Here is a 25,394-nt window from a genome sequence, read left to right as displayed (position 1 = left end):
CAGTGTGCAACAAGTGTCTCATAGCACCCGCCGAGCGAATGCACAGAATAACGTTATAACATCATTTTCAACACACTCAAATGTATCTAATATGATCAACAGCGCTGCGTTACCCCATATACGCTTAACCGGAAGAAGCAGAAGCGGCGACTGTGGCATAATAAAAGTTCCACTGCTCGTGTGTGTCGCGTTCGTCTCTCATTAGCAATCGCTCCAGCGGTCTTGTTCAGCTCTCACAGCACTCGGCCATGCTCTGCTTCATACTACAGTAACATTAATAATCTCATTCATGAACATGATTTCTACCCGAGTCCGTCATATTCTTTTCCCCTGGCTGTGAGGTGAAGACGACATCTCCCATGATTCCAAGCTCAATCTCGGCGTCATCAAGCCATGCCTTTGTTTTGAACAGGTGAAAGTGGCGAAAAGTTACATATTGTGCCTTTAAATGATATATTTAAAAAAAAATTAGCACTGTTTATAAATGTGATTATATAGTTTAATTTTTAACAGTGCTGCCATTAAGCTGTTTGAAACGGTATACAAGTGGGAATAGCTTGATATTTCCGACAAATGCTTGAATGTTGTAATAAGATAATTTTCTATGTACTTTTTGCCAAGCACTAAACAAAGTAGAAATTTGAAATGTGTTTGTGTACTGGAAAGCAAATTAGCACAGACATTAGTTGGTCAGTTGTGGACTGAAGATGTTTATTTGGTGTACATTGAAAATTGAAAATTAGCAAACAAAACCCGATGACCTAGAACAAAGTTTAATATGAGTCCAGGCAATCTGGCTGATCTAATTTCAGTTTTCTAAAAAAGGGAAATCTTGCTCTGCAGACGCAAACACGTTACAACAAATGAAGACCTCAAACATCATTCTGTAGTGTAAGAAAAACAATTCCCAAAGTGTTTCAAATATGTTAAGAAAGAAAAAGACACTACATATTGTAAATACTTGGGCAGTAAAAAGTAGATACACAGCATTTTGTGTTAAAATAAGAATATCTGACAAAATATATTTTGTTTACAAAACTTTGATACGCAAGACTACACTTAAAGCATCTGTTAAATGGTGTGTTTATATATTATTATACATGTCCATATTGCACGAGAATCATCGGAAAACTTGGTCCTCCCCTTAGCACAGACGGAGAAGTTGTAAGTAAATCTGGTCTGTCTCAACAGGGAGTAGAAGCAAAATATTGAATATAAATCATACAAGCATCTTAGAGTACATGTAAAAATGAATAACACATAATACTTGGTTTTGATCTCTCTCTCTCTCCCTCTCCTTCTTTTTGTTCCATCCATCCCTCTCGGTCTCCAGCACTGTGCTTTTTCCTTTATCATTTTACTGGTCCCTTGACTCATACAACAGTTTGGCAGCCTAGACAAGCAGGGAACCGAAAACATAATATTAACATAATATAGAGGAGTCTTGAAGTTCAGAAACTCCCTTCAGAAAACAGTCTCGTAGTAACGACTATGGCTCTGTGAAATTGTGGTGCTTAACATGGCGGCTGTAGGACTGGAAGTCCATGATACCATTATTATCAGGTTTCACAGCTGAGTTAAAATATATTATTAAAACATAAGTATGACAAACAGACTTTGTTCTTACTCAATAGAACCTACATAAGGTTTACATAATATTCATTGTGTGTGTGTAAAAACTCATTGCCCATTTCAGAACAAATATATTTTTATATATATAATTTATATACACACACACATATATATATATATATATATATAAAAATATATATATATATATATATATAAAATTTGAGTGTATATTTCACTCACACCTACTTTGTGCATGGCTACAAGCCAGGCAGACGCGACACGCTTGTCATCAGCAGTGTCCATGTGGAGCTCCTGAAGGTTCTGAGATCCTGGTGGCTTGTACTGAAGCACCATGCCACTGGCACGGAGAGAACCCCCTAAAAACAGATCAAAGGTCAGTGGTGGGATTCAACACAATATTTGTCAAGGCAACTTTCAGAGTTTGCCATGACAAATGTTCCTTTTTTAGTTAATCATTGTACTTTGTACATGCACAAATTAGATTTGTGACTCGCGTAATACGACAGCAAAATATTGAAGTCTGATGGACCATCACATTAAACATGCACATGTGGCCTTTCATGAGACTGCCTTGGTTTGACTCCATTACTTACACTGGGGTCACAGGAAATGAGTGCATGCAAGGTTACTTATATCATATGACAGGAACAGCAAGGAAAACAAACTAAATGGCACATATTTTAGACATGGAAAAATAAAATAGCAAGGAAATAGACAGAGGGACGCTGACCTTCAGATATTTGACTGTCCAGCAAGCTCGTGTACGAGCATATATCTTTCTCTTAATGCAGAGGAGAACAAGGAAGTTAAAGAAAAGAAGAGAACATTAAAAGGAAAGAAATATAAACAAACAGAAAAAGATTTATCTGTACAGGTATGCATCTGACTGTAACTTGACCTTAAAAATGTATTTGGACATGCAAGTCACACTTAAAAATGTCTGAATGTTTTTGCATTAGTTACAAAATATCAAAACAAGTGGCATTTATGTGTAAACAGACTTTATAAATCCTCTAAAAATTGCCTTGGGACCAGTAAGTTATAAAATCATTGCAAAAAAATGTCTCAGAAATGTGAAGTTAGTCCAGAGAAAAGCTTGAACAGCACAAGGTTCGATACTTTATATTTAATGCAATGACATTTTTAAGTGTGGTTAAAGTGTCCAAAAACTACTTTGGGCCAGTGTATAATGTGTATTCCTCCGTCGTTAAGTTCACTCAGTACTAGAGTTCAATGTTAATAGCCATCAGCATTCAGTTAAAGCAGAAAACAATCCAGCATTCATGTAGTCATGTGATTATTTGAAGCTTCATGTATCATAATATGTGAAGCTTTCAAAGAAATCTCTGTATATCAGATAAAGCCTGTCTACAGTACTGTATAATGTAACAGAATAAATCTCAACTCATAATCATATCCCTTTATATCTACATGCAAGAATTCATGTTTAAAAGCAAACCACAGGATAAGATTAATGCTGAATCCTCACATTCTTTGAAACATAATGGAGGTAGTAAAAATCTTTATTGATTTGTATTACAGGAAGTTATGTGCATCTGGGATCAATCCGGAAAAGACGTTCATTATGAGTAATTTATGACAATGTGATACTAAGACTTTGGTGATGATGCTCTATTAAAAGTGGGCTGTGTGATTCACAGACAGACACAGCACTCTGCATACTAATTAAAAATTAGTCAGGATGGCAAACCAGTTGTCCTAACAACAACAGACTAGACTGAGGATAACTACTAAGTTTTTTTTTTTTTTTTTAAAGAAACTAAAACTTATTTAGCAAGGGCACATTATAGGATTAGTTCACTTTCAAATAAAATTTTCCTTATAATTTACTCACCCCCATGTCATCCAAGATGTCCATGCCCTTCTTTCTTCAGTCGAAAAGAAAATAAGGTTTTTGATGAAAACATTCCAGGATTATTCTCCTTATAGTGGACTTCAATTGGCCCCAAACGGTTGAAGCTCAAAATTACAGTTTCAGTGCAGCTTCAAAGGGCTTTCAACAATACCAGACGAGGAATAAGGGTCTTATCTACCTAAACGATTGGCCATTTTCAAAAAAAATACAACTGTATATGCTTTATAAACACAAATGATCGCCTTGCAAGTGGTTCCGCCATTCCGCCTTCCGTATTCTTCAAAAAGCTTATGCTGTATGCCCTACGCCTTCCCTATTCAACTTACAGTACAAACGCGGGCGCCAGTTCCATTTTTTCCGTAAGTAGAATAGGGAAGGCGTAGGACATACAGCGTAAGCTTTTTGAAGAATACGGAAGCTGGAATGGCGGAACCACTTGCAAGGCGATCATTTGTGTTTATAAAGCATATACAGTTGTATTTTTTTTAGAAAATGACCGATCGTTTCGCTAGATAAGACCCTTATTCCTCGTCTGGTATCCTTTAAAGCCCTTTGAAGCTGCACTGAAACTGTAATTTTGACCTTCAACAGTGAAGTCCGTTGAAGTCCACTATAAGGAGAATAATCCTGGAATGTTTTCATCAAAAACCTTCATTTCTTTTCGACTGAAGAAAGAAGGACATGGACATCTTGGATGACATGGGGGTGAGTAAATTATCAGGAAAATTTTATTTGAAAGTGGACTAATCCTTTAAGTTGATCAAAAGTGACAGTAAAGTCATTTTTAATATTACAAAAGATGTCAATTTCAATTAAATGCAGTTCTTCTGAATGTTCTATTCATCAAAAAAAAAAAAAAAAAAAGTATCACGCTTTCCACAAAAATATTAATGGTACAGTAAGCGATTTCTGAGAAATGCTGTTGAAAATTTAAATCAACACCTAACCATACAATTTTGTAAAAATTTGCAAGATGTTTGTTCCGTGTGTGTGCTGAAAAAAAATATTGTATTTCTAACAGTCCTGGCTGTGTAAATAGAGAAAAAACAAAGTGAATTGGACTGATCCACGGAGCACCTCAACACACCTGTAGCCAATCAGCAGTAGGGGGCGTGTCCGATCATGATGGGGGAGGATAGAGAGTGAGCAAGCGGGATATTTGTAGAAAGACTGTAGAAAGGAGAGATGGCTGATATATATTACCAAAGAGGAAAAGTCAGAGAAATATAATTGGAAAAAGAAGGGTTATGATCAGGCAAAAGCTTTCCAGCACTGGAGAGACATTAGAGAGCAGGAAGGCCTGAAAACGGACACCATGGTTATTTTGTTTCTGCTCGATACGTGAGTGACATTGGTTTTGCTATGTTTTACAGAACCAGGATACGCTATTGTATGCTGTTGTTGTTTTTGGATTACAGCTGATTCATCCATACTCGTGCAAGCTGTATATGGTTAGTGGTTGTCTGTTTTGCCTAGTGTGTTTGTTATTTTGGGGGTGGAGCAATAAAGGGAGGGGTGTTTTTGTTTGGGTGTTGATTTTAAATATCAACAGTGTTTCTCAGAAATTGCTTACTGCACCTTTAAGCAGCACAACTGTTTTCAACATTGACAATAATAGGAAATGTTTCTTGAGGAGCAAATCAGCATATTAGAATGATTTCTGAAGGATCATGTGACACTGAAGACTGGAGTAATGATCCTGAAAATTCAGCTTTGCTTTGCAACACAATAAAATAAAATACATAATAAATATGTTAAAATATAAAACAGTTATTTTAACTTGTAATAACATTTCACAATATTATAATATTTGACTGCATTTTTAATCACATAAATGCAGCCTTGGTGATTTAAAACATTTTAAAAATTATACCGACCACAAACTTTTAAACAGTAGTATAAATCCCTTTGGATGTAATGTAAATTTTCAGAGAGCGTTTTAGAATCCTCAATGCTAGCAAATGTGCTAAGATCACAAAAGTTTGCTCCTCTTTAAAGTCATTACATTTACCTAGTGTCCAGAGAATAGTCTCAAAAATCAATAATTGTTCATATTGCTCTGACAAGTTTCTCCACAAAACCTCACCTCCTGGGGTTGACCCCTCAGTCAACACCTGCATACTGGAAATACGAGATAGCTCCACCTCAAAATGACTGTCACCGTCTAGGAAGAGATACCTGAGAGCAAAAAAAAAAATAGAGACTTTAAGATATGCTACATCACATCTAAAGAAGTCAATTTGTGGGTGCCTACACGCATACCTGTGATTATTGGACAAACGGCAGACCATGGTCTCTGATTTCTCTGAGGAACCCACTTTGACCATGAAAGTTCCTCCTACAATGCAGGAAAAAGGCTGTAAGGTTCTGTCTGCCAGAAGCTAGTTATTAGAGTTAATAAAGTTTTAAATATGGATATTTTTCTTACAAAAACCCATCACTTCGCTTCAGAAAGACTTTATTAACCTCCTGGAGCTGTATGGATTATTTTTATGATGGATGGATGCATTTTTTGGGCTTCAAAATCGCACCCCCCATTCACTACCATTATAAAGCTTGGAAGGATATTTTTAAATATATCTCAGATTGTGTTCGTCTGAAAGAAGATAATCATATACACCTAGGATGGCTTGAGGATGAGTAAATCATGAGATTTTTGGGTGAACCCTTTAAATCCAGATTAAAATGTTTGGGGTCGGTAAATTTTTTTTAATGATAATGAAAGAAGTCTCTTATGCTCACCAAGACTGCATTTATTTGATACAAAAATACAGTAAAACACTAATATTTTTAAATAATATTACAATTTAAAATAGCTGTTTTTAATTTGAATATATTTTTAAATTTTAATTTATGGAAAAGCTGAATTTTCAGCATCATTACTCCAGTCTTCAGTGTCACATGATCCTTCAGAAATCATTATAATAAGCTGATTTACTGCTCAAGAAACACTTATTATTATTATTAGTGTTGAAAACAGTTGGGCTGCTTAATATTTTTGTGGAAACCATGATACACTTTTTCAGGATGAATAGAAAGTTCAAAAGAAATTTTTGTAACAATGAAAAAGTCTTTCAAAAAGTCACTGTCACTTTTAATCAATTTATTTTTTATCCTTGCTGAATTTATTTATTTATTTATTCGTACTGACTCCAAACTTATGAACGAGTACTATCGAGTAAACATTTTAGGAAAGCACTGATATTAAAATTCTGGCTGATACTGATATGCTGATTATTTTCAAGGTGAATTAATCAAAACACCAAAAAATCAATTGTTTTAAATGCTTCAAGTGAACTTGGGTATGACAATATAATAATATACAGTATGAAGCTGCATTATCATTTTGAGATGTGCTAAAGATTTAATTTCAAGCCAAGTCAAGTCACCTTTATATATATATAGCGCTTTATACAATACAGATTGTTTCAAAGCAGCTTTACAGTGATAGACACAAAGATAATGATTCAATGAATTCAATTTAATTCTGCTGTAAAGCAGCTCTAAAAAAGATACCAGTAAACAGTCATTATTCAGTTGAAATCAGTTCAGTGTTGATTCATTTTGGTTCAATAACAATGTAAAGTACATCAATTATGAAATGAGTTCAATTCAGCTATAAAGCAGCTCTGCAGAAAACAGTGATGTCATCCTCCAGCTAGGCTGAGTTCACATCCAATAGTGTCAGTGCAGTCAAATCAGTAACATTGCTGAATATTAATATTTAACAGTGTTGCTGAATTATTTGTTTTTAAAGGTAAACTTTAAGTGTGTTTTAGATTAAAGAAAAGGTGATTTAAATAATAAAATAGGGCAAACGAGCATGCAAAATTACATATTCAATATGGGCCGAGCCTGTTAAATATATATAAAAAAGGCTGATAATCGATATACAGTACTGATTTATCATGTGTCTCTAGTTGTGAACACAGAACTGTGTATTTTACGGGCTTCCATCAGAACAGCCTTTGCCAAACACACTCATGCAAACACAGAGTGGCTAAATTCTATTTCCAGCAGCAGTGAAGTTGAGTCTCAGGTAAAGGATTACTCATTAAGTCAGTGTACACAGGAGTTATGCAACATACATACGCTCTTCATGGTCTATACTTAGCAACATTATAAACTTTAGTGAGTCTACGCATGCAAAAGTGGGTATAAGTGTGTCAGTGGTCTCAAGCTAAAAGCATTTGAGTGCGTGTTTGTTCAACCCACCGGCAGTGAGCACTTTAAGCTGTTTGTCGTAAAACTCCACCTCTTTCTGTGAGATGAGGCTGCACTCCGCACACTGCCTTACCGGATCCACAAAACACATCCTGGGCAGAGCCACTTTCTGACTGCAGCATTTATCACAGAAGCACCGACCACAGCGCCGACAGTGATGCTGACATAAAAAGAAGAAGAAGGTTTAAATCCATTGCAATTCCCTCAAACACACAATAGTGAAGTATAAAACATATCATGGCCGAATTACAAATATACGTGCACATAAGCTATGGGTAAGTGGTATGAACAAAATCATGATACAAGTAATTTATTTATATCATGATAACATTATACTACAATATAGTTATTAGTTTTAATATCAGGGGAAGGGCTTTTACAATATAATGGATGTAAAATGAAACATATAAAAAATTATTTTTAATTTACAGAATAGTATAGAATTTTAAGCCCTAACACAAAACACTATCACATAACCACAAATACAGAGATATACAGACACACTAAAATAACAATCAGTAAGAAGAAGGAAGAAAAAAGGAGAAAAAATTAAACAGGAAGGAAAACTTACAATGGCATATTATTGCAAAACTAAAAACAAAGACACTTAGGAACAAACAAAACTGAAACTGAAGCAACAAAGTGACTGGGGGTCAAATGATGAGGTTTTTGCTAACATCTATTAATCGAGCGATGTAATGTGGTTGAGAAAAGTTTAACTTCATGCAAATGAGCAGGGACACAATGTGGACACCCGCATACAGCGATATATATGATAAAAATAAATAATGCATTCTAAGTGAATTTGATTTATACATTGATAATCGTTCATCTTCATCGTTCACTGCAATTTTATTTCAAAGAATGTTCATTTTTAGCAGCAAGAATACCAATTCCTTGTCAAATTGTCAAATGACATGCCATTTTTCCTGGCAATATGTCCCATTTTTTGTTTTTATTACTGTTACTACCTCGTAACACCCTGCAATTTTTGTACATTCCTGTTCTTGCATATTTTACTACTTTACTACTATGTTATCAACTATTTATTAGTGCCGTCAAATCGATTAATTGCATATAACATAAAAGTTTGTTAAAAATATATGTACGTGTGTGTGTGTGTGTATATATATATATATATATATACACACACACACACATACAGTATATTATATGTTTACAAACTTTTATGTTAGATGAGATTAATCGCGATTAATTGATTTGACAGCACTACTATTTATATATTTTAAGCATTGTCGGAGTAGCTGAACAGGATTACATTCAACTGCAAGTTGTATTCTGTGATAAATAAATAAATCTTGACTCTTAAATCATTTGTTATCAGAATTTGAAAGATTACGGACAGTTATGCAGACTACCAATAACGTTAAGACATCTAGATGTAGGAATGCCCACTATGAACAACAATACAGTGACTTCCAGCGATAAAAATCGATGTCCTGTATGTGCGAACACCCATAACTCTGTACGAAATTACTCCTGACACAAGATGGGTCGACATGCTTACCTTCCTGGTGATGAAGTCAAACTTAGTGTCACACTGCATACATCTGGGGCACTAAGAGAGGATAAGAATGAAACATGAATTTTTTATAGGCTCTTAATATAGGGAAGAACAGGCACCTGTATAACTCTATGCTGCAAGAGTCAATAGCATTTCATTGGAAAAGTGTGGCAGAACACCCTAGAGACTTTAGCTGAATTTAGTTCTCATATCTGGGCGTAGCAGTAATACAATGAAGGCCAAAACCAAAATACACAGGGCTTTTTGCTAATGTTTCTTACGGCGGCCACGGTAAGCCAAAACAGCTTGTTTGAGTAAAATAAAACAGTTCAGGTTTGACAACAGTTTTGTGTCTAAGCACTTAATACATATTCTCACCAATTAAGCCCTAATATCATGAGCTCAGCTATATAATTTATTAACATGTCATGCTTACATAATATAGTACAACTTCAATAATATCTACTCCTCCCAAAATCAAATCCTTGACTCGTATTAGTTCACACTTCACAGTATTGTAAAACATTCCTGTTAAGTATACAGGGAAAATCTTGGACAAGTTGTTTCTTCCTTTAAATTTAAAGCGCGCACACGGAATGTGTCGCATAGATATAAGATTTAAGCATTTGTACGTTAGTTGTTTCTGCATAGCTCAGCAAAATATTAATGAGTGGGCGTGGCTATTCATTTGACAGTCGCTTTTCTGTCATATACAGAATCACTGGAGAAAGTTTGTTTCATGACACATTCCGCAAAAATCAATCAATAATCCACATGAAGAGTTGTTGTCCAGTGTTGTTGTCCACAGTCGTGGATGTTCGCTTGAATACACACACTCTATAAAGCATTGATTTTCATGCATTTGTGATCAAATCTGTTCAAAAGATCCAAGTCTTGTCATCTTTTTTCTTTGTAACACCATCTGGAAAACTTACATATTTCCTACTGGCGCTTGTTGCCTTGAGCAAACAACGCCCAAAGACAGAGACAGATCAACCACAGCATCATCATTATCATCTGTGATCGAGATTCATTACCTCTTTATCCGGAACCCACTGCGGCTCATCCAAGGAAAACGGACTGTTGAAAGCGCCGTTTTCCGGTACCATGCGAAGTCCGCTCGGGCTGCGGACCAGCTTTTTACCGTCAGGCAGCGCGGACATATTTGTGTTTCTGAGTGCGCAGCTGCTGCTGAGAACAACAGCACAGACATCAGCAGTACTACCAGTCACACAAGCACACCTTCAGAATAAGAGTCCTTCATTTCACTATATTAAATATATTTTTAAATTATATAATATATAATTTAATATAATAATAATTATTATTATTATTATTATTATTGTTGTTGTTGCTGTTAATATAAATGTTAGTTTTTGCACTACTTTAAATGTTAAAGGGATAATTCACCCGAAAATGAAAACTGAATGAAAAATCATAATTTACCAAACCGGTATGAATGTCTTTCTTCTGCTGAATACAAAAGAAGATATTTTGAAGAATGTCGGTAATTAAACAGTTGATTGGCCACATTGATTTCCATAGTAGTTTTTTTTATAGGCCTACTATTGAAGTCAATGAAAAATTATCTTCTTTTGTGTTCAACAGAATTCATTTAGGTTTGGAACAACAACTTAAGTGTGAGTAAATGATGACAGAATTTTAATTTTGGGGTGAACTGTCCCTTTAACATTTAAACAATACACTGCTTTCCCAAATCCTCACAGTGTAACTAAGAAGTTTTTGGGCACTTAGGGCAAAACTAAAATAAACCAATACTTAATAAAAATGTTTTCTTTTAAAGCCTTTAAAAATATTTGTTTTAAAAAAATATACGAAAATACAAATGTATGAATGAGTCCTTGATTTTAAAATAAGAGTCCTCTCGATTTATTATTATTAGCCTATTATTATTATTATTATTATTATTATTATTATTATTATAACAATAACAGCTACATAGTTTTGAAATATGTGTGATTTTTCAGAGAATTGTGCAATGCCTCGGCTTTCATTATTGATCCTGTCAATTTCTATTTACAATTTAATTTGTTTCAGCTTTTTCAAAGATTATTAAAGCTTTTAAAACGCATATAAAATACAATGTCAGTACAACATGTAACTGAATATCGGCTCATCTTTTTTTTCGGTATTTTATTTTCCCGGAGTCTGATGCATCAGACATTAGCAGAAGTGATCAGTGATCCCACATCATCCCAGTGTTTCTTCGAGCGCAATGAAAGTGCCACCGTGGCCTTAAAAAGACAAACCTACATTATTCTCTCAGTGTTGCTGTGCTTGAGTTTCTTCACCTGCGTTACAGTGTGTGTTGAAATGTAAATACACACTACCACGTTATCAGTATATATGTATTCAAGTGTGTTTCAGTGTTAGTGTTCAATCTGGATCACCGCAGAAGGAGCATCAGAGGAGGGAAGAGAGAGGAGATCTCCAGAGCAAAAATCCTGCTGTCCAAAAACATGTTCTCCAAATTTACCTCCATCCTGCAGCACGCTGTCGAGGCGGTGAGGGCTTTTAAAACTATCTGACCACATTTAAATGACTGTTTGACTAGGAAAATGAGAAATGGGAAAGTGAGAGTCGGTTAGTGTTGATATGCTGAAGGCCTGTTAGCCAAACACATGAGCTAACAGCTTATGTAGTAAATAATACATGACAGACAAAACCTCTAAAACTGTTTTAACTATATCCTCACGCGTGTTTAAGGGTGTGCGTCCGCTCGGTTGTGGTTTATTGCGTTTTTATGATTGGTCTGGACATATTAAGCCCTTTGTTTGCTGTGTATTTTAGCAGCTGTGCTAAATCTTGCGCAATTCGTGGATTGTTCGGTTAAAGGTCTTCATGTACGCGAACCTTTCGGTTGTTTAATCAATATAAAGTAATATTTATCACATTTTAGGAGAGATGTTGCTTGTATAATGTTAAATGTACATTAAGTGAATCCGTGATAGCCCGTTAGCATGCTAGCAGCTCATTTGCAGGATGTAAACAAAACAGCTGTTACTATGACAAGCGTACAAATAAAGACAAATGTACGATTGTCTTAACATTAGTTTACATTAGCATCTAAATGGACACACACACATACATTCATACATATTTGTATTAATGTACATGCATTACAAAACGTTTAGGCACTTGATTCACATACACACTTGGTTGTATGAATGTCTTTACATTAAAATGTCAGTGCAATTGCCACTTATTTTAAAGAAGGTTAGCACAAACACAACGTGCAAAATGTTTCACAAAAAAAAAAAAGTTTTAAACAATAGATGTACTGTTCAAAATGAAGGTAAAGGGTCCTGTGACAGCGTGTGGTTGTGAAACTCAAATTGTCAAACTGAGGACAATGACTTCACTTTATACATCCACTAAAATCATCTAAACATAGTTAAAAGTAACTGACAAAATGTTTGTAGAGGACAGTTAATTTTTATTTTATTTTATTAACTTATTTGTCCAATTACTATTGTAATGGTGTAGTGTTGCACACATACATGCATTGTTGCTGTAAAGTGCATAAATCATACAGTAGGCATTTTATTTTTATGATTGCTTCATTTTTCAGCTTGCGCCGTCGCTGCCATTGCAAGAGGACTTTGTCTATCATTGGAAGGCCATCACACATTATTACATAGAAACCTCAGGTAAGAGATCACCTGCAGTGATAGTCAATCTCGCTTGTTGTGCTTTATTACCAAAGAACCTTACGTAATCTTCTGTTCATGTTTTTGTAGATGACAAAGCCCCAGTGACAGACACCAACATTCCCTCCCATCTGGAGCAGATGCTGGATATTCTGACCCAGGAGGAGAGGGAGAGAGAGTCAGGAGAGACGGGACCCTGTATGGAGTATCTTCTCCACCACAAGATCCTGGAGACGCTCTACACTCTGGGCAAAGCAGATGTGAGTGTTTAAGTTACAATTGGTGCTTTCCATTAGCATAATCATGCCTAACTTTTGGAACAGCCTATGTGCCTATAATACCTAAAATTGCTGCCTATGCAGCCAGTTCACTAGGTTTGGTAAGAGACAAAGAGTAAAAATGTGTGGCCAGTAGAGACCTACTCATTTACTGTGAGTCATGTTTAGTAAGAGACACTGTTGATTGCTTTGACTCATTAGGAAAATAACTGCTGGCTGTGAAAAACAATATGTAGTGTCACGATCCGATTTAATGAACCTTCACTCTGGATTTTATTGCTATGAAGTTCATTTGAATAGATAGAGAAAGTGAATCATCTTTACACCTGTAATTTTAGCTCATTTATTTTAGTAATCTAAATGGTAATCAGTGTCGTTCCTGTGGTATGGGTTGACTGCCCTTTTGTTTTGATCTAAAATAACATTTTAGGTTATTTTTCAAGTATTTTTTACTATATGCTTCAAAAATTATAATATCAAAAGACTTCGATCAGACTTTGATTCACATGTGTGATAGTTTTCATTTCGACCTTATGAAAAATCTGTGAATGTTGCCTACTGGCAATATTAACGATGGGCAATATATTCATTGGATCTTTTAATGATCAGTATATGATGATTAATGTTTTGACATGCATTACTGTTCATAAGTTTGGGGTAAGTAAGATTCTCTCTTTTTTGGGGGGGAAAGACCGACATTGTTACTTTTATTCAACAAGGATGCATTCAATTATTCAAAAGTGACAGTAAAGACATTTATTATGTTACAAAAAGATTTATATTTCAAATGTAATGTTCTTTTGATATTTCTAATCATCAAAGAATCCTGAGAAAAAAAAAAAAAAAACATGGTTTTCCACAAAAATATTAAGCAGCACAACTGTTTTCAACATTGATAATAAAAAGAAATGTTTCTTGAGCAGCAAATCAGCATATTATAATGATTTCTGAAGGATCATGTGACACTGAAGACTGGGGTACTGTATGTGAATAAAAGCCTAAATTCAATCTATTCGTCATATAAAGCGATCGAGTCTCTTCACAAAATTTGTACTAAACCGTTCAATTCATATGGATTAGTTTTACGACCTTTTTGAAGCATCAAAGTAGTAGTTGCGTAGCTGTCAATGGAGGGACAGAAATTGCTCAGATTTCATTAAAAATATTCTCATTTGTGTTCCGAAGATAAACAAAAGTCTTATGGGTTTGGAACAATATGAGAGTGAGTAAATGATGACAGAATTTTTATTTTAAATGATTCCCTTTAAATGATTATTTTTTTTAATACTTGTGGTTCTTTGATCTTGATCATTGTACAGTAAAGCAACGGTTAAAGGGATAGTTCACCCAAAAATGAAAATTCTGTCATCATTTACTCACCTTCAAGTTGTTCCAAACCTGTATAAATTTCTTTGTTCTGTTGAACACAAAGGAAGATATTTTGAAGAATGTGGGAAACTGAACAGTTCTGGGGCACCATTGACTTCCATAGTATTTATTTTTCCTACTATGGAAGTCAGTGGTGCCCCAAAGCAGCCTGGTTACAAACTTTATTCAAAATATCCTCCTTTGTGTTCAGCAGAACAAAGAAATTCATACAGGTTTAGAACAGCTTGAGGGTGAGTAAATGATGACAGAATTTTCATTTTTGGGTGAACTATCCCTTTAAGGTTTTCTCTCTGTCTTGTTCTCCTGTGTGCTCTTCCCCAGTGCCCTCCTGGAATGAAACAGCAGGTTTTGAGTTTCTACACCAAACTGTTGGGTCGAATACGGCAACCACTCCTGCCTCATATCAATGTGCACAGACCTGTACAGGTGATAAGAATTACAGTTTTAAACTGTCTTCACCCTTTAAAAATAGAAAAATCCCTTGAATGTTTAACCGACCATGCATGTTATATCTAATGGTGATTCCTCAGAAACTGGTCCGCCTCTGCGGCGAGGTTCTTGCTGCTCCTACAGAGAATGAAGAGATCCAGTTTCTGTGTACCGTCTGTGCCAAACTTAAGCAGGACCCTTACCTCGTTAACTTCTTCCTGGAAGTGAGTGTTGGGGGGATGTGTGTAGTAGTTTGATGTTTTAAGATGGGCTTTGTCTGTGTAGGCACCATATACTAAGGCACGTTCCCAACACTGGCTATATCTAACATTTGCATTTCTCCATGTGTTTCTGCAGAATAAGAATAAAAGGTTGGAGGCTGCTAAAGATGGTGGAGCTGATTTGGTGAAAGATCCATCTTCTCCAGATACAGGACAGACTCAAAACCAAAATCCCAGTCTGGTCAAATTCGCACAGGAAGATGCAGCAGGTCAAGCCACAAGCCCAGGGGAAGCAAGTCCGTCCTCCGTCCACACTACAGTGCCAAACAACGACAACTACAACCTAGTCAGCTCCCTTCTTAACCTCACTAAGAGTCCAGTAAGTGCGTCTGTCTGTCTCTAAACTCGCCCTGCTTCAGGCTGGCACAAGACAAGCAATGCTGATGAATTTGATTGAATGTTGTCTTTTTCTCAGGATGGGCGTATTGTGGTGAAGGCATGTGAAGGTCTGATGCTGATAGTCAGTTTGCCTGAGCCGGCTGCAGCCAAATGCCTCACAGAGAACACCGAGCTTAGTCAACTCCTCACAGACCGGCTGGCACAGTTCTACCGCGCCCTTCCGCAGTCCATGGACCCTCTAGACATCGAAACTGTGGAGTCCGTAAACTGGGGGTACATGACTTTCTAATCCAGTACCTATATTATATTGCTAACAGATACAAAATGAATACTAAAATAAATGTTTTTTGTTGTTGTTTTTGTTTTTAATTTATAAATATCGTCGTTGTTGGGCAGAAACCTAGTATCTCCACATTTCATCATTTATTTTTTTATTTTTTTTATAAATCATTACTATTGGTCACACTTTACGTCTGTCTGTGGGTTTTGCAAATATTTAACCATTAAAAAGAGCTTGTGACCAAACCTCGTAACTCCATTGGATCCTCAAACTGTCTGTAAAACCTCATGACTCCACCCCGCCTCTATCGTGAATGAAGTGCCACACCCAGTTTGCACCCCGCACCCAGTCTCTGCTTGTTTGCAATGCAAGGGTAAATAAAGACAGCACTTTACCTAGAAACAACATTTCTTTACTCTAGAAACATGTATGCTTCTGCCTCAGATGTGGCCATTCTAAAGACCGACAAAACACGAATGCCTGACATTCGCTGGTATGTCCGACACTTGCCAAACTCAATTTGAGCTTAATATTTGTAAAATGTTAACAATATAATGACACATGCAAGTGTCTGTCCATATATAAAGCCACAAAATCAACCTTTACAACAGTGTTTACTTATTTAAAACAATACAGCGTTTTTTCCCTTTTCCCAAAAAGTTGTGGTTATGGACATACAAGTTTTCTGCCCGACAGTGACTTAATATTAATAATAATAATAATAATAATAATAATAATAATAATATTACATTTTGACCAAACAGCCATTATTGCCAGTCGGATTAAAAATGTTTTCACTGTACATTTTTTTTTTTTTTTTTTTTAAATGTAATTTAAATTTAAAAAATCTGTTATATTGCTTAATGTGACATTTATGATAATTTATTATGTTGCTTATTTTATTTTATGTTGCAAAATCATCACAAAAATATTGTGAACATTTGCTCTATTGCCCAGAGATCTGTGAAACTGTTGTGAATGTTAATTGAGAGTTTGTGTATTTGTAGGCTGGATGTGTATAATCTAAAGGAGGATGCTGCTGTTTTTACGGGAAAACGTGCCCTTATTTCCTTCCTATCGTGGCTGGACTATTGTGATCAGCTCATCAAAGAGGCTCAGAAGGTAAAAACACTTTTATCAAAAAAACAGAAGATGGGTTATTATTGAATCATGCTCAAAATCTGTCAACAAATGGCAAGAACATGTATAAATAGACATTTTTGTCTAAACCAGATGGGTAGTTTCATAAACAGAGGATGAATGTTCACATATTGATGTGTGTTTTGTAACATTTTTGTGTTTTGCTCCTTAGACAGCCGCTGCAGTTCTGGCCCGAGCCGTGAGAGAGCGGTTCTTTGTTACTGTAATGGAGCCTCAGCTAATGCAAACGTAAGTATGTAAGCTATCTCAGGTTTGTTTACCAGTCTCACATACTTTGAAATTGCACCGACACCCTAAAGCTACGAATTGAACAGAAAATGAGTTTTCTTTCTCACACGCTTTCTTGTTCTTTGTCATCTCATTCCAGGTCAGAGGTTGGCATTCTGACTTCCACAGCCCTGTTAAACAGGATCATCAGACAGGTGACGTCAGAAGCCCTACTTCAGGAGACCATTTACTTCCTGTTGGGAGAGGGAACAGAGCCAGAGACACTTGCTAGCATTACCCAGCATCCCCTGAGACACAGACTCATAGAACATTGTGACCACTTGTCAGATGAGGTAACTGATTAATGACTGTATTAATCGATGCATTTCATCCTCCTTTGACCAGATTATCTAAAGGGTTCCAAAAGGGAAGGTCAAATTGTAACATCTACAAAATATTTATGTATTGATTGTTGTTATTAAATTAGAATCCAGTATATTGTATATTCAATATAGCTTGCTTTTATTTATTTATTTTTTTATTGAATGGTTAGAACACCTCTTGAATTCTAAATCACGTTCCTACCAATTTGGATTTTTAAAATGGTGATTTCCAGACCTGCAAAAATCATGGAAAGTTGTAAAATCTTACAGAGTAACTGGAAATACTAATTTCTATAGTGAATATAAATATATTTATATAAATATAAATTTATTTAGATCTGACAAAACAAAGTTGGGAACTCCAGATCTTCTGTGGTTTCATATGTTAATTGTACTGTGATCTTTAGATTTATTTATTTAGAATAAAAGATAAGTGTCTGATTTATTGCAGCAGTTCTTTAGTTTTATGTTCATGAATTTCTGGTTCTGTGTCTGGTTCTAGATAAGCATCATGACCCTACGGCTCTTTGAGCATCTGCTGCAGAAACCATGTCAGCACATTCTGCAGAACCTGGTGCTGCGCTGCTTGGAAGAGCGCAACTACATGGAGAACAAACAACCAGAGGAACGAGAGGAGCGCGAACACATGGAGAACGGCCAACCACATGACGCCGTGTAAGAGCTGCTGTCTCCACTGCTGCTAAACTTCCAGATCATTCTGATCAATGCGTCTACATGCTTCTAGAACATGCAAGATCATAAATGAGCTGCAATTTGTGAATGAATAAAACTTAAATGCAAGTCAACCAAAGTGATATTTTTGAAATGTGTTTGGATTGGTTGTTGTATTAACGAATGAATTAGTAATTAAAAGTAAAGTGTGAATTTGTTAAAATACTGTTTTACCTTAATATGCAGAAAACATAATTATTAAGCCATTTGTAATGTCTGAGTAGCTACTGAGTCTCTGTGGCAATATAAAACATTGCTCTGTTTTTTATCATGCAGTGAAACATTTTCACAACCAATGCATTGAGTTTAGGACAGGACTACCTGTTTGGCGATCAATGGCAAAAGAGGAGAGTGGGAAAACCTGTTTGGCAACAGTCAAAATACACACTTTACCTTTAAATCCATGCCTCGTACAACAACATTTCATTCTTTTTTTAAAACAAATGGAAACGCAATAATACAATTACACTGATTCAGCTGTTGTGCTGAATCACAAAGTGGAGAGGAATGTTGCTTATGGCACTTATAAAACACTGGAAATAGTTCAATAAATAGTTAAATTTATTAGTAATAATCTGAATAAACAATTCTTCCACCAAATAATATTGGTCGTAAGCATTACTGTTTGTCTCGCTATCCGTTAATGATGCTTTTTCAATAATGGGTTTGATTTATCAAAAATGTGCCATAAATCCTCATTCTAATAAATGGGACTATATAATTGTGGTGTTGCACTACAGTAGTTATATATTTTTATTCCTTTAGAAAGTTTGCTGTAGCAATGCTTTATACTACAGTTACTTGTTTTTTCTTGGGTCATTTCTTGTGAATCTTTGGAGATCAAAGCAAATATTTCTGTGAGATGTAGTATGCATGTAATAGTCTAATTTTATTGATTTGTATTGTTTCCCCAGAGATCTGGAAGAAGACCCGCTGTTCTCAGATCTTTCTCCTGATAACAGACTCTCCAGCCCTGATTGGTTAAGCTGCTCTCCGCCACCAAGCACAGAACATGCAAAGCCTGATGGGAAGACGGAGGTTCACAAAATAGTTAACAGGTAGCGCAGGATACCCTTCCATGTCAAATTTGACCAGTTGTGACATGCCAGCCAGTTTCATCATTTTGTGATAAATATTAACTTCCCATGTAATAATTCTGTGCTCTCTCCCTGTAGTTTCCTGTGTTTGGTGCCTGATGAGGCAAAATCATCCTATCAGGTTGAGGGCACAGGCTATGACACCTACTTGAGAGATGCACACAGACAGGTGAGGAATAAAATAAATAGTGTGGTGAATAATTATTCAATATATGGCTTAGGTTAACAGATGCTCTAAGATAAAATTATGTAAATATAAATGCATTTAATTTCATAACCTCATCAGCGGTTTGTTGTGAATGTCTCCTTTGTTTTTATGGATATTCAAATACTTTTAAAGTGTTGCTAATACAGCGTTTATGGATGGGATGTTGCAATTGATATTTGATTATGTAAAGAACTTTGAACTATGTTTATGTCTGAAAGGTGCTATATAAATATTTTATTATTAAATAAATAAATAAAATAATTGCCAAATTGTGAAATTGCCAAAAGTGCATTACAATTATTGTAAGATTTATAATAATAAAAAATTCTAGAATAAAATGTGTAATAATGAAGTCTCTATGGCCCTATATAAATTGCTCTGTTTATATTTGAGCATGCAGTGCATCATACCAACATTGACATAACCATTGGAGTGATTATCATCATATTTTGTTGTATGTTGACAGTTTCGGGACTATTGTGGAGTTTGTCAGAAGTGGGACTGGCGCAGCAGTCCAAAACCCTTTGAAAAATGTAATTTGGACAGTCCTTTTTTCGAAGGACACTTTCTCAAAGTGTTGTTTGACAGAATGGGGCGAATCCTCGATCAGGTGTGTGAACTGAAGATATTTACTGATGTGTGATAGCTCTTAACATGACATTTGCATTATAACCCAAATCTTTATACATTTGTATTGCTTCAGAAGACTTAAAATATTCGGTGTCTGACGTCATGCTGCAGTGCTTCCGGGTCTAAACGCTCTATCTCATATCACAAGAAAACAACAAATGGTGCTAATATACACACACGATGTGGTGTAATACTTCCAAAAAATTATAATCATAACCTTTATCTCCATATCAAAATCCCAGATGGCCAGACAGTGATTCATCTTTTATAAATCGTTAAAATATTCATGTCTGTGACGCTGTGAGCACGGAGACTGTTGTGTAGACTGTAAGTATTTTGAATGTTTAACTTTAAAATGTTAAATGTTTAATATGAATAAATAAGGCTCATAAACGGCCGTGGAGATGCCATTCTCAAGTGAAACGAGTCAAGGCTTGGACCCAGAAACAGCGTTCCTTACGTCACGACTTAACAAGCAGATAGTGCACAAGTTGTATGTACTACTTCTATAATACTTGAATGGTGTTTTTGTCATTTTAGATCGCTCATTGACTTTCTTTACATAGGTAAAACATTTGTAAAATTATGCATTTTTATTTAATATCTTTCTCCTGATGTCTCTCTTTGTTTCTCTATCTCCATCCAGCCATATGATGTTAACCTGCAGGTGACGTCTGTGTTGTCTAAGCTATCTCTGCTGCCTCATGCTCATCTTCACGAGTACCTGTTGGACCCGTACATTAACCTGGCGCCGGGCTGCAGATCTCTCTTCTCAGTCATCGTCAGGGTACGTCTGCTGTTCTCCACACTGAATCCCCTCTGACTGGATTAATATTAGTTTTTTTTTTAATTATTTAGACACCTCACAGACTGTTTAGCCGATTATTTATATGGATGGTTTGATCAGGTGGTTGGCGATCTGATGTTGCGAACTCACCGCATCCCTGATTTCACCCCTAAACTCCTGCTGGTGAGGAAGAGACTGCTGGGACTAGAGCCAGAGGGGATGAGGTAAGGCTTGGATGTATGTATGTGTATTTGCACAAAAGTTGTAAGCAAATATTCAATTTTCCAACATGAATGCATAAAACAATGCCATAGAGGGCCTTCGGTGAAGTTAAATCATTGAAACAGACCATTTAAGCTGGTTCATGCAAATAAATCAAATATACCAATTTACATGTACCTCAGGGCTTGACATTAACTTTCTTTGCTCACCAGCCATTGTAGCTAGTGGTTTTACAAAGTTACTAGCCACTCAGCATTTTCACTGACACTATGGGGAAAAACTGCCATATAGATCATTTTAATATTATCTCATAATTTGGCAGCAGGTATATTAGGCTGCTGTCCCTTTAAGACCTGACGCATGGATCCATTATAGTGTTACACATGTTTTTTTTTTTCTCAATTGTTTACGTTCACTTAAAACATGACTGATTGTGTTTACGTGAATACTCACCAAGACCGGCATTTTGACATTATTGTGTGTGTATTTGACCGTTTAAGCGCAATAAGCAGCGAAAAAACTGTTTTATGGGCACACACTTTGGATGTGAGCACAAAGCCTGCGGGAATGTGTAAAATCATGCGCAATACACACAATCCCACCCCAAAATTCAAGCCCTGTAATTCCAACAATATTCATCCAGAGCAAATGAAACAAGTAAGGGGAGGCGGGTTTGTGTGCTTGTGAATCGAAATCGAATTGTATAATTTGTGTCAATGCCTAGCCCTATCGTGCAGCCTGATCAGAGACTTGTTTCTTTGCTGTGTATTTGTTTTTCTGTGATGAAGAGGTTCATCTTTGTCTTACAGCGTCGATCATGTGACATTGCTCGAGGGGGTCATTGTTCTGGAGGAGTTCTGCAAAGAGCTTGCAGCTATCGCTTTTGTGAAGTTCCATGCGTCCGCCTCCACTTCTCCCTGATTCTCTCGCCACTGTGCGCAGGACACAAACAGATGAATAAACAGACGAAAGTAGGCGGATGACACAGGAATGACAAACCCAACTGTACTCATCCCTCAGCGCAGACTGCTGCCTGCGGCAGGACTCGCATTCAAGGATGTTTCATTCGCGTTATCTCTGGGATGTTTCCATAACTATGACTGAGCGTACTGTTTTAAAGGCACAGAGAAGGAGAATTTTGTAAAGAGAGGAGTGAATTGTGACTCTTGTGGATCAGCCCATGTGGAGAGAGGAGAGAGGATTTTGTAGCATTCATATGTAAAGAAAAGAAATTATAACTTAAGAACTAAAGAATGGTAATACCAAAAAATTAGGTTCTAAAGTAGAAAAAGAAATTGACTTAATTTTGATTCAAATAATGAAATGAAATTAAATATTTAATTATTGATTATTGTTTGTCATTTGCAGTATCAAAGATACTGTCATCTGTTGTTCTCTGTTCTTCTGAGAAAAATAGTCAAATGCAACAGAAGTTAATTTGTAATGAAAAATTACAATAACTCAGGATTCAAAGTCTAGCTGTTTTAAATAATTGGAGAACTAGACAACGAGAAACATTTTTAAACAAATCCTCTCTCATTTTTCTTTCCGGTAGTGTTTGCCAACACTTTTCTTTTAAAGCGAGCCGAAAGCAATGCGGACTGGATTGATTTGAGACTGGGCACATTTGCACTCAAACCAGTTTTCACTGGTGCATCCCCAGAGAGCTGTTCATCCTTTATGTTCCCGACAGTGTTCCTAAACCATTTTAGTTGTTTAACTTGACGTTATGTGTGTGCCTTGGTCCCAGCTAGACAGTAGCTGTGTACTTCATCCTGTATCATCATCATGTATTTATTATTGATTTAAAAAAATAGTTTTAAAGGAAAAGTTCACCTAAAATAACAATGAAAATGTGTCCGTCCTCATGTTGTTGCAACTCAAGATTATTTTTGTTCCATGAAATGGCAGAATGTTTGAGCAGCTCATTTTCCGTGCAGTAAATATGAATGAGGATGTATTCAAAAAGTACCAGGAAAAAATGGTGAGGTGCACTTTATTTCAAGCCATTGAGATATATATATATTGTGTGAACTAAAAGGGAAATTTAAGTCGTAAGGGGATAGTTCACCCAAAAAAAAAAAAAAAAATCCGTCATTTACTCACCCTCAAGTTATTCTAAACCTGTAAGAGTTTCTTTGTTCTGTTGAACACAAAAGAAAATATTTTTGGTAACCAAACAGTTTCTGGTCCCCACTGACTTCCATAGTATTTTTTTTTTTTTTCTTTTTTTTCTCCCCCTTATACAATGGAAATCAACGGGGCCCATCAACTGTTTGGTTACCAACATTTGTCAAAATATCTTATTTTGTGTTCAGCAGAAGAGAGAAATTCATACAGGTTTCGAACAATTTGAGGGTGAGTAAATGATGACAGAATTTTCATTTTTGGGTGAACTATCCCTTTAAGTAAAAAAAATTTCAGTAAATGGCATTTTAAATTTTGATCTGTTCCTCACACAAAGCTATTGTATGATTTTGAAAGGCTTTGGAATATAGGGCACAAGTCATATGGATCACTTTTATGATTTTTTTTTTTTTTTTTTTAAACTTGGTCATAAAAATCACCATCATCGATTGGAAAAGTAAGAAAGAAAATGGTTCAGAACAACATTAGGGTGAGTAAATGATGACAAAATGTTCATTTTTAGGTGAACTATTCCTTTTAAAAAAAAAAAAACGAACAGCTACTTTAGAGTTTATCTGCTTCCTCACAAGGGATATTTAATATTATACTTTTGCATTGTGGCATTGTGGAATTATACCAGCAATAGTGTTATTCATCAGGCTATTGATTTCTTCATCTGCTCCTGCTCTTTGTAAAGGACATGCTGTACTAAATGCACACTGTGTACATTTGGCAAGAAGGGGCACAGCTTGAAATAGTGTTGGGTTTTTTATTTTATTTTTGGAGAGCTGGCTGCTTTGGTATCGTGGCTTTATTTAACAATCTTTACAGGGTTCAGATTTGTATCTCCGTCATTACCTTGCATTTTTCCATCCATAACACAAGTGTATGTTTAAAGTTGTGTCTCTCAAGGTTTGCATTTATTTTCAAGAATTGCACACTAGTGTCTATATCCATTTTACATGTGCAGAAAAGCTAAACGTCTGTCTTTTTTTATTTTATTTTTAATTTCTTTAAAAACCAAAGGATGTATCATCATAGGAGCAGCATGTCTGTTTCAGAGAGAAAGAAAAATAATGCATTTTTTTTTATTCTTGATCATGCACATTTTATACAAAGTTCTGAACTGTGTATATACAAATGTACAGTTATAATAGTAGTTATGTCTGGTGTAAAATGCATGCAAGGTCATATTTAATAATATGCAGCAGAGGAAAGCATATTACCTCCCTAACAGCCCTTCCATTCATTTTTTTTTTTTTTTCTCTCCCTTCCTCTACTTTTGCTTATTTATGGGGATATTTGTGATGCCTTATTTTAAATGCAGTAATCGGTTGTAGCCTATAACCTCTGCAGTCTTGGTTTTGAGTACACTTAAGAAAAATTGGTCTGTTTTAATGGTGTCTATTTTATTTTAAAAAAAATAAGTTGTAAAGCAATGTATTCCATTGGTTAAAAAAGATTCTCAGCTTTCTCCTGTAAAGTTTTTTTATTATTTTATTTTATTTTTTTCCATATGTAATTCATCTGCTTAGACCCTATCACTGTTCTGCTTGACTGGTTTATTCTTATTACTTGTACAGATGTAGCTCACTTGTCAGACATGTCAGAAGGTATCTTCTGTTGAATTTGAGTGTCACTGCCATGGTGTCACGATGTGACACTTTTTAGAAGAACAAAGTTGTTAGCAGGTTACCATTTTCAGGATGAAATGTCATGTAATCTCAATTGCTTGATTCTGCCAGGTCTGGAAATCTCTGTAATGAGGTTTGCTGTGTCCTGCGACTTTCTTTAATTCTTTTCACTCCGTCCCAATTAAAATATTTGCTTTCTTCGAATTTGTTTTGAATTGGTTTTACAGTGCAGTTTATTCTGACTAAACAGAATGTTTTTAGGATATTGCATATTACTAATATTTCATTTCAGGAGATTCAGATGGAATGTGGGTCTCAGTA

At 35.7% G+C, this 25,394-nt stretch overlaps 2 protein-coding genes across 4 annotated transcripts; one reads left to right on the top strand and one right to left on the bottom strand.

Annotated features, from left to right (window-relative positions):
• Positions 1-690: 690 nt before the first annotated feature.
• Positions 691-10,450, bottom strand: zfyve21 (zinc finger, FYVE domain containing 21). Of its 2 annotated transcripts, XM_051917572.1 has the most exons (8): positions 10,256-10,450; positions 9,222-9,272; positions 7,685-7,853; positions 5,732-5,807; positions 5,556-5,647; positions 2,324-2,374; positions 1,819-1,949; positions 691-1,393 (listed from the first exon to the last, which is right to left on the bottom strand). In XM_051917572.1, the coding sequence occupies exons 1-8, from the start codon at positions 10,379-10,381 to the stop codon at positions 1,358-1,360; spliced, it is 732 nt and encodes a 243-aa protein (XP_051773532.1). In that variant the 5' UTR covers positions 10,382-10,450; the 3' UTR covers positions 691-1,357. The 2 variants fall into 2 exon arrangements, with proteins under 2 accessions (XP_051773532.1, XP_051773533.1); XM_051917573.1 differs by lacking the exon at positions 2,324-2,374.
• A 967-nt stretch (positions 10,451-11,417) lies between these two features.
• fhip2a (FHF complex subunit HOOK interacting protein 2) lies at positions 11,418-25,277 on the top strand. Of its 2 annotated transcripts, XM_051917399.1 has the most exons (17): positions 11,418-11,743; positions 12,811-12,889; positions 12,980-13,149; positions 14,878-14,982; positions 15,087-15,209; positions 15,343-15,585; positions 15,682-15,878; positions 16,893-17,007; positions 17,198-17,274; positions 17,414-17,606; positions 18,139-18,311; positions 19,283-19,426; positions 19,544-19,634; positions 20,140-20,283; positions 20,950-21,090; positions 21,211-21,314; positions 22,122-25,277. In XM_051917399.1, exons 1-17 carry the CDS (start codon positions 11,699-11,701, stop codon positions 22,231-22,233), a joined length of 2,256 nt encoding a protein of 751 aa, XP_051773359.1. In that variant the 5' UTR covers positions 11,418-11,698; the 3' UTR covers positions 22,234-25,277. The 2 variants fall into 2 exon arrangements, 1 of the variants encoding a protein (XP_051773359.1); XR_007933260.1 differs by lacking the exons at positions 21,211-21,314; positions 22,122-25,277 and having other exon boundaries at positions 20,140-20,796.
• Positions 25,278-25,394: the final 117 nt, after the last annotated feature.

Source organism: Ctenopharyngodon idella, chromosome 13, assembly GCF_019924925.1.
Source record: "Ctenopharyngodon idella isolate HZGC_01 chromosome 13, HZGC01, whole genome shotgun sequence".
NCBI lineage: Eukaryota > Metazoa > Chordata > Actinopteri > Cypriniformes > Xenocyprididae > Ctenopharyngodon > Ctenopharyngodon idella.
Note: the sequence above shows the minus strand (reverse complement) of the source record. Positions and strands in the feature narration are given on the sequence as shown.

Excerpts from the sequence above, each read along its gene's own strand:
- zfyve21 (XM_051917572.1), bottom strand. The coding sequence starts at position 10,381 with ATGTCCGCGCTGCCTGACGGTAAAAAGCTGGTCCGCAGCCCGAGCGGA. Across the intron at positions 9,273-10,255 it reads AGTGGGTTCCGGATAAAGAG|TGCCCCAGATGTATGCAGTG; the intron begins GTAATGAATCTC and ends ATCCTCTCTTAG. Across the intron at positions 5,808-7,684 it reads GCTTAAAGTGCTCACTGCCG|GAGGAACTTTCATGGTCAAA; the intron begins GTGGGTTGAACA and ends CCTGCATTGTAG.
- fhip2a (XM_051917399.1), top strand. The coding sequence starts at position 11,699 with ATGTTCTCCAAATTTACCTCCATCCTGCAGCACGCTGTCGAGGCG. Across the intron at positions 13,150-14,877 it reads ACACTCTGGGCAAAGCAGAT|TGCCCTCCTGGAATGAAACA; the intron begins GTGAGTGTTTAA and ends GCTCTTCCCCAG. Across the intron at positions 15,879-16,892 it reads GTGGAGTCCGTAAACTGGGG|GCTGGATGTGTATAATCTAA; the intron begins GTACATGACTTT and ends GTGTATTTGTAG.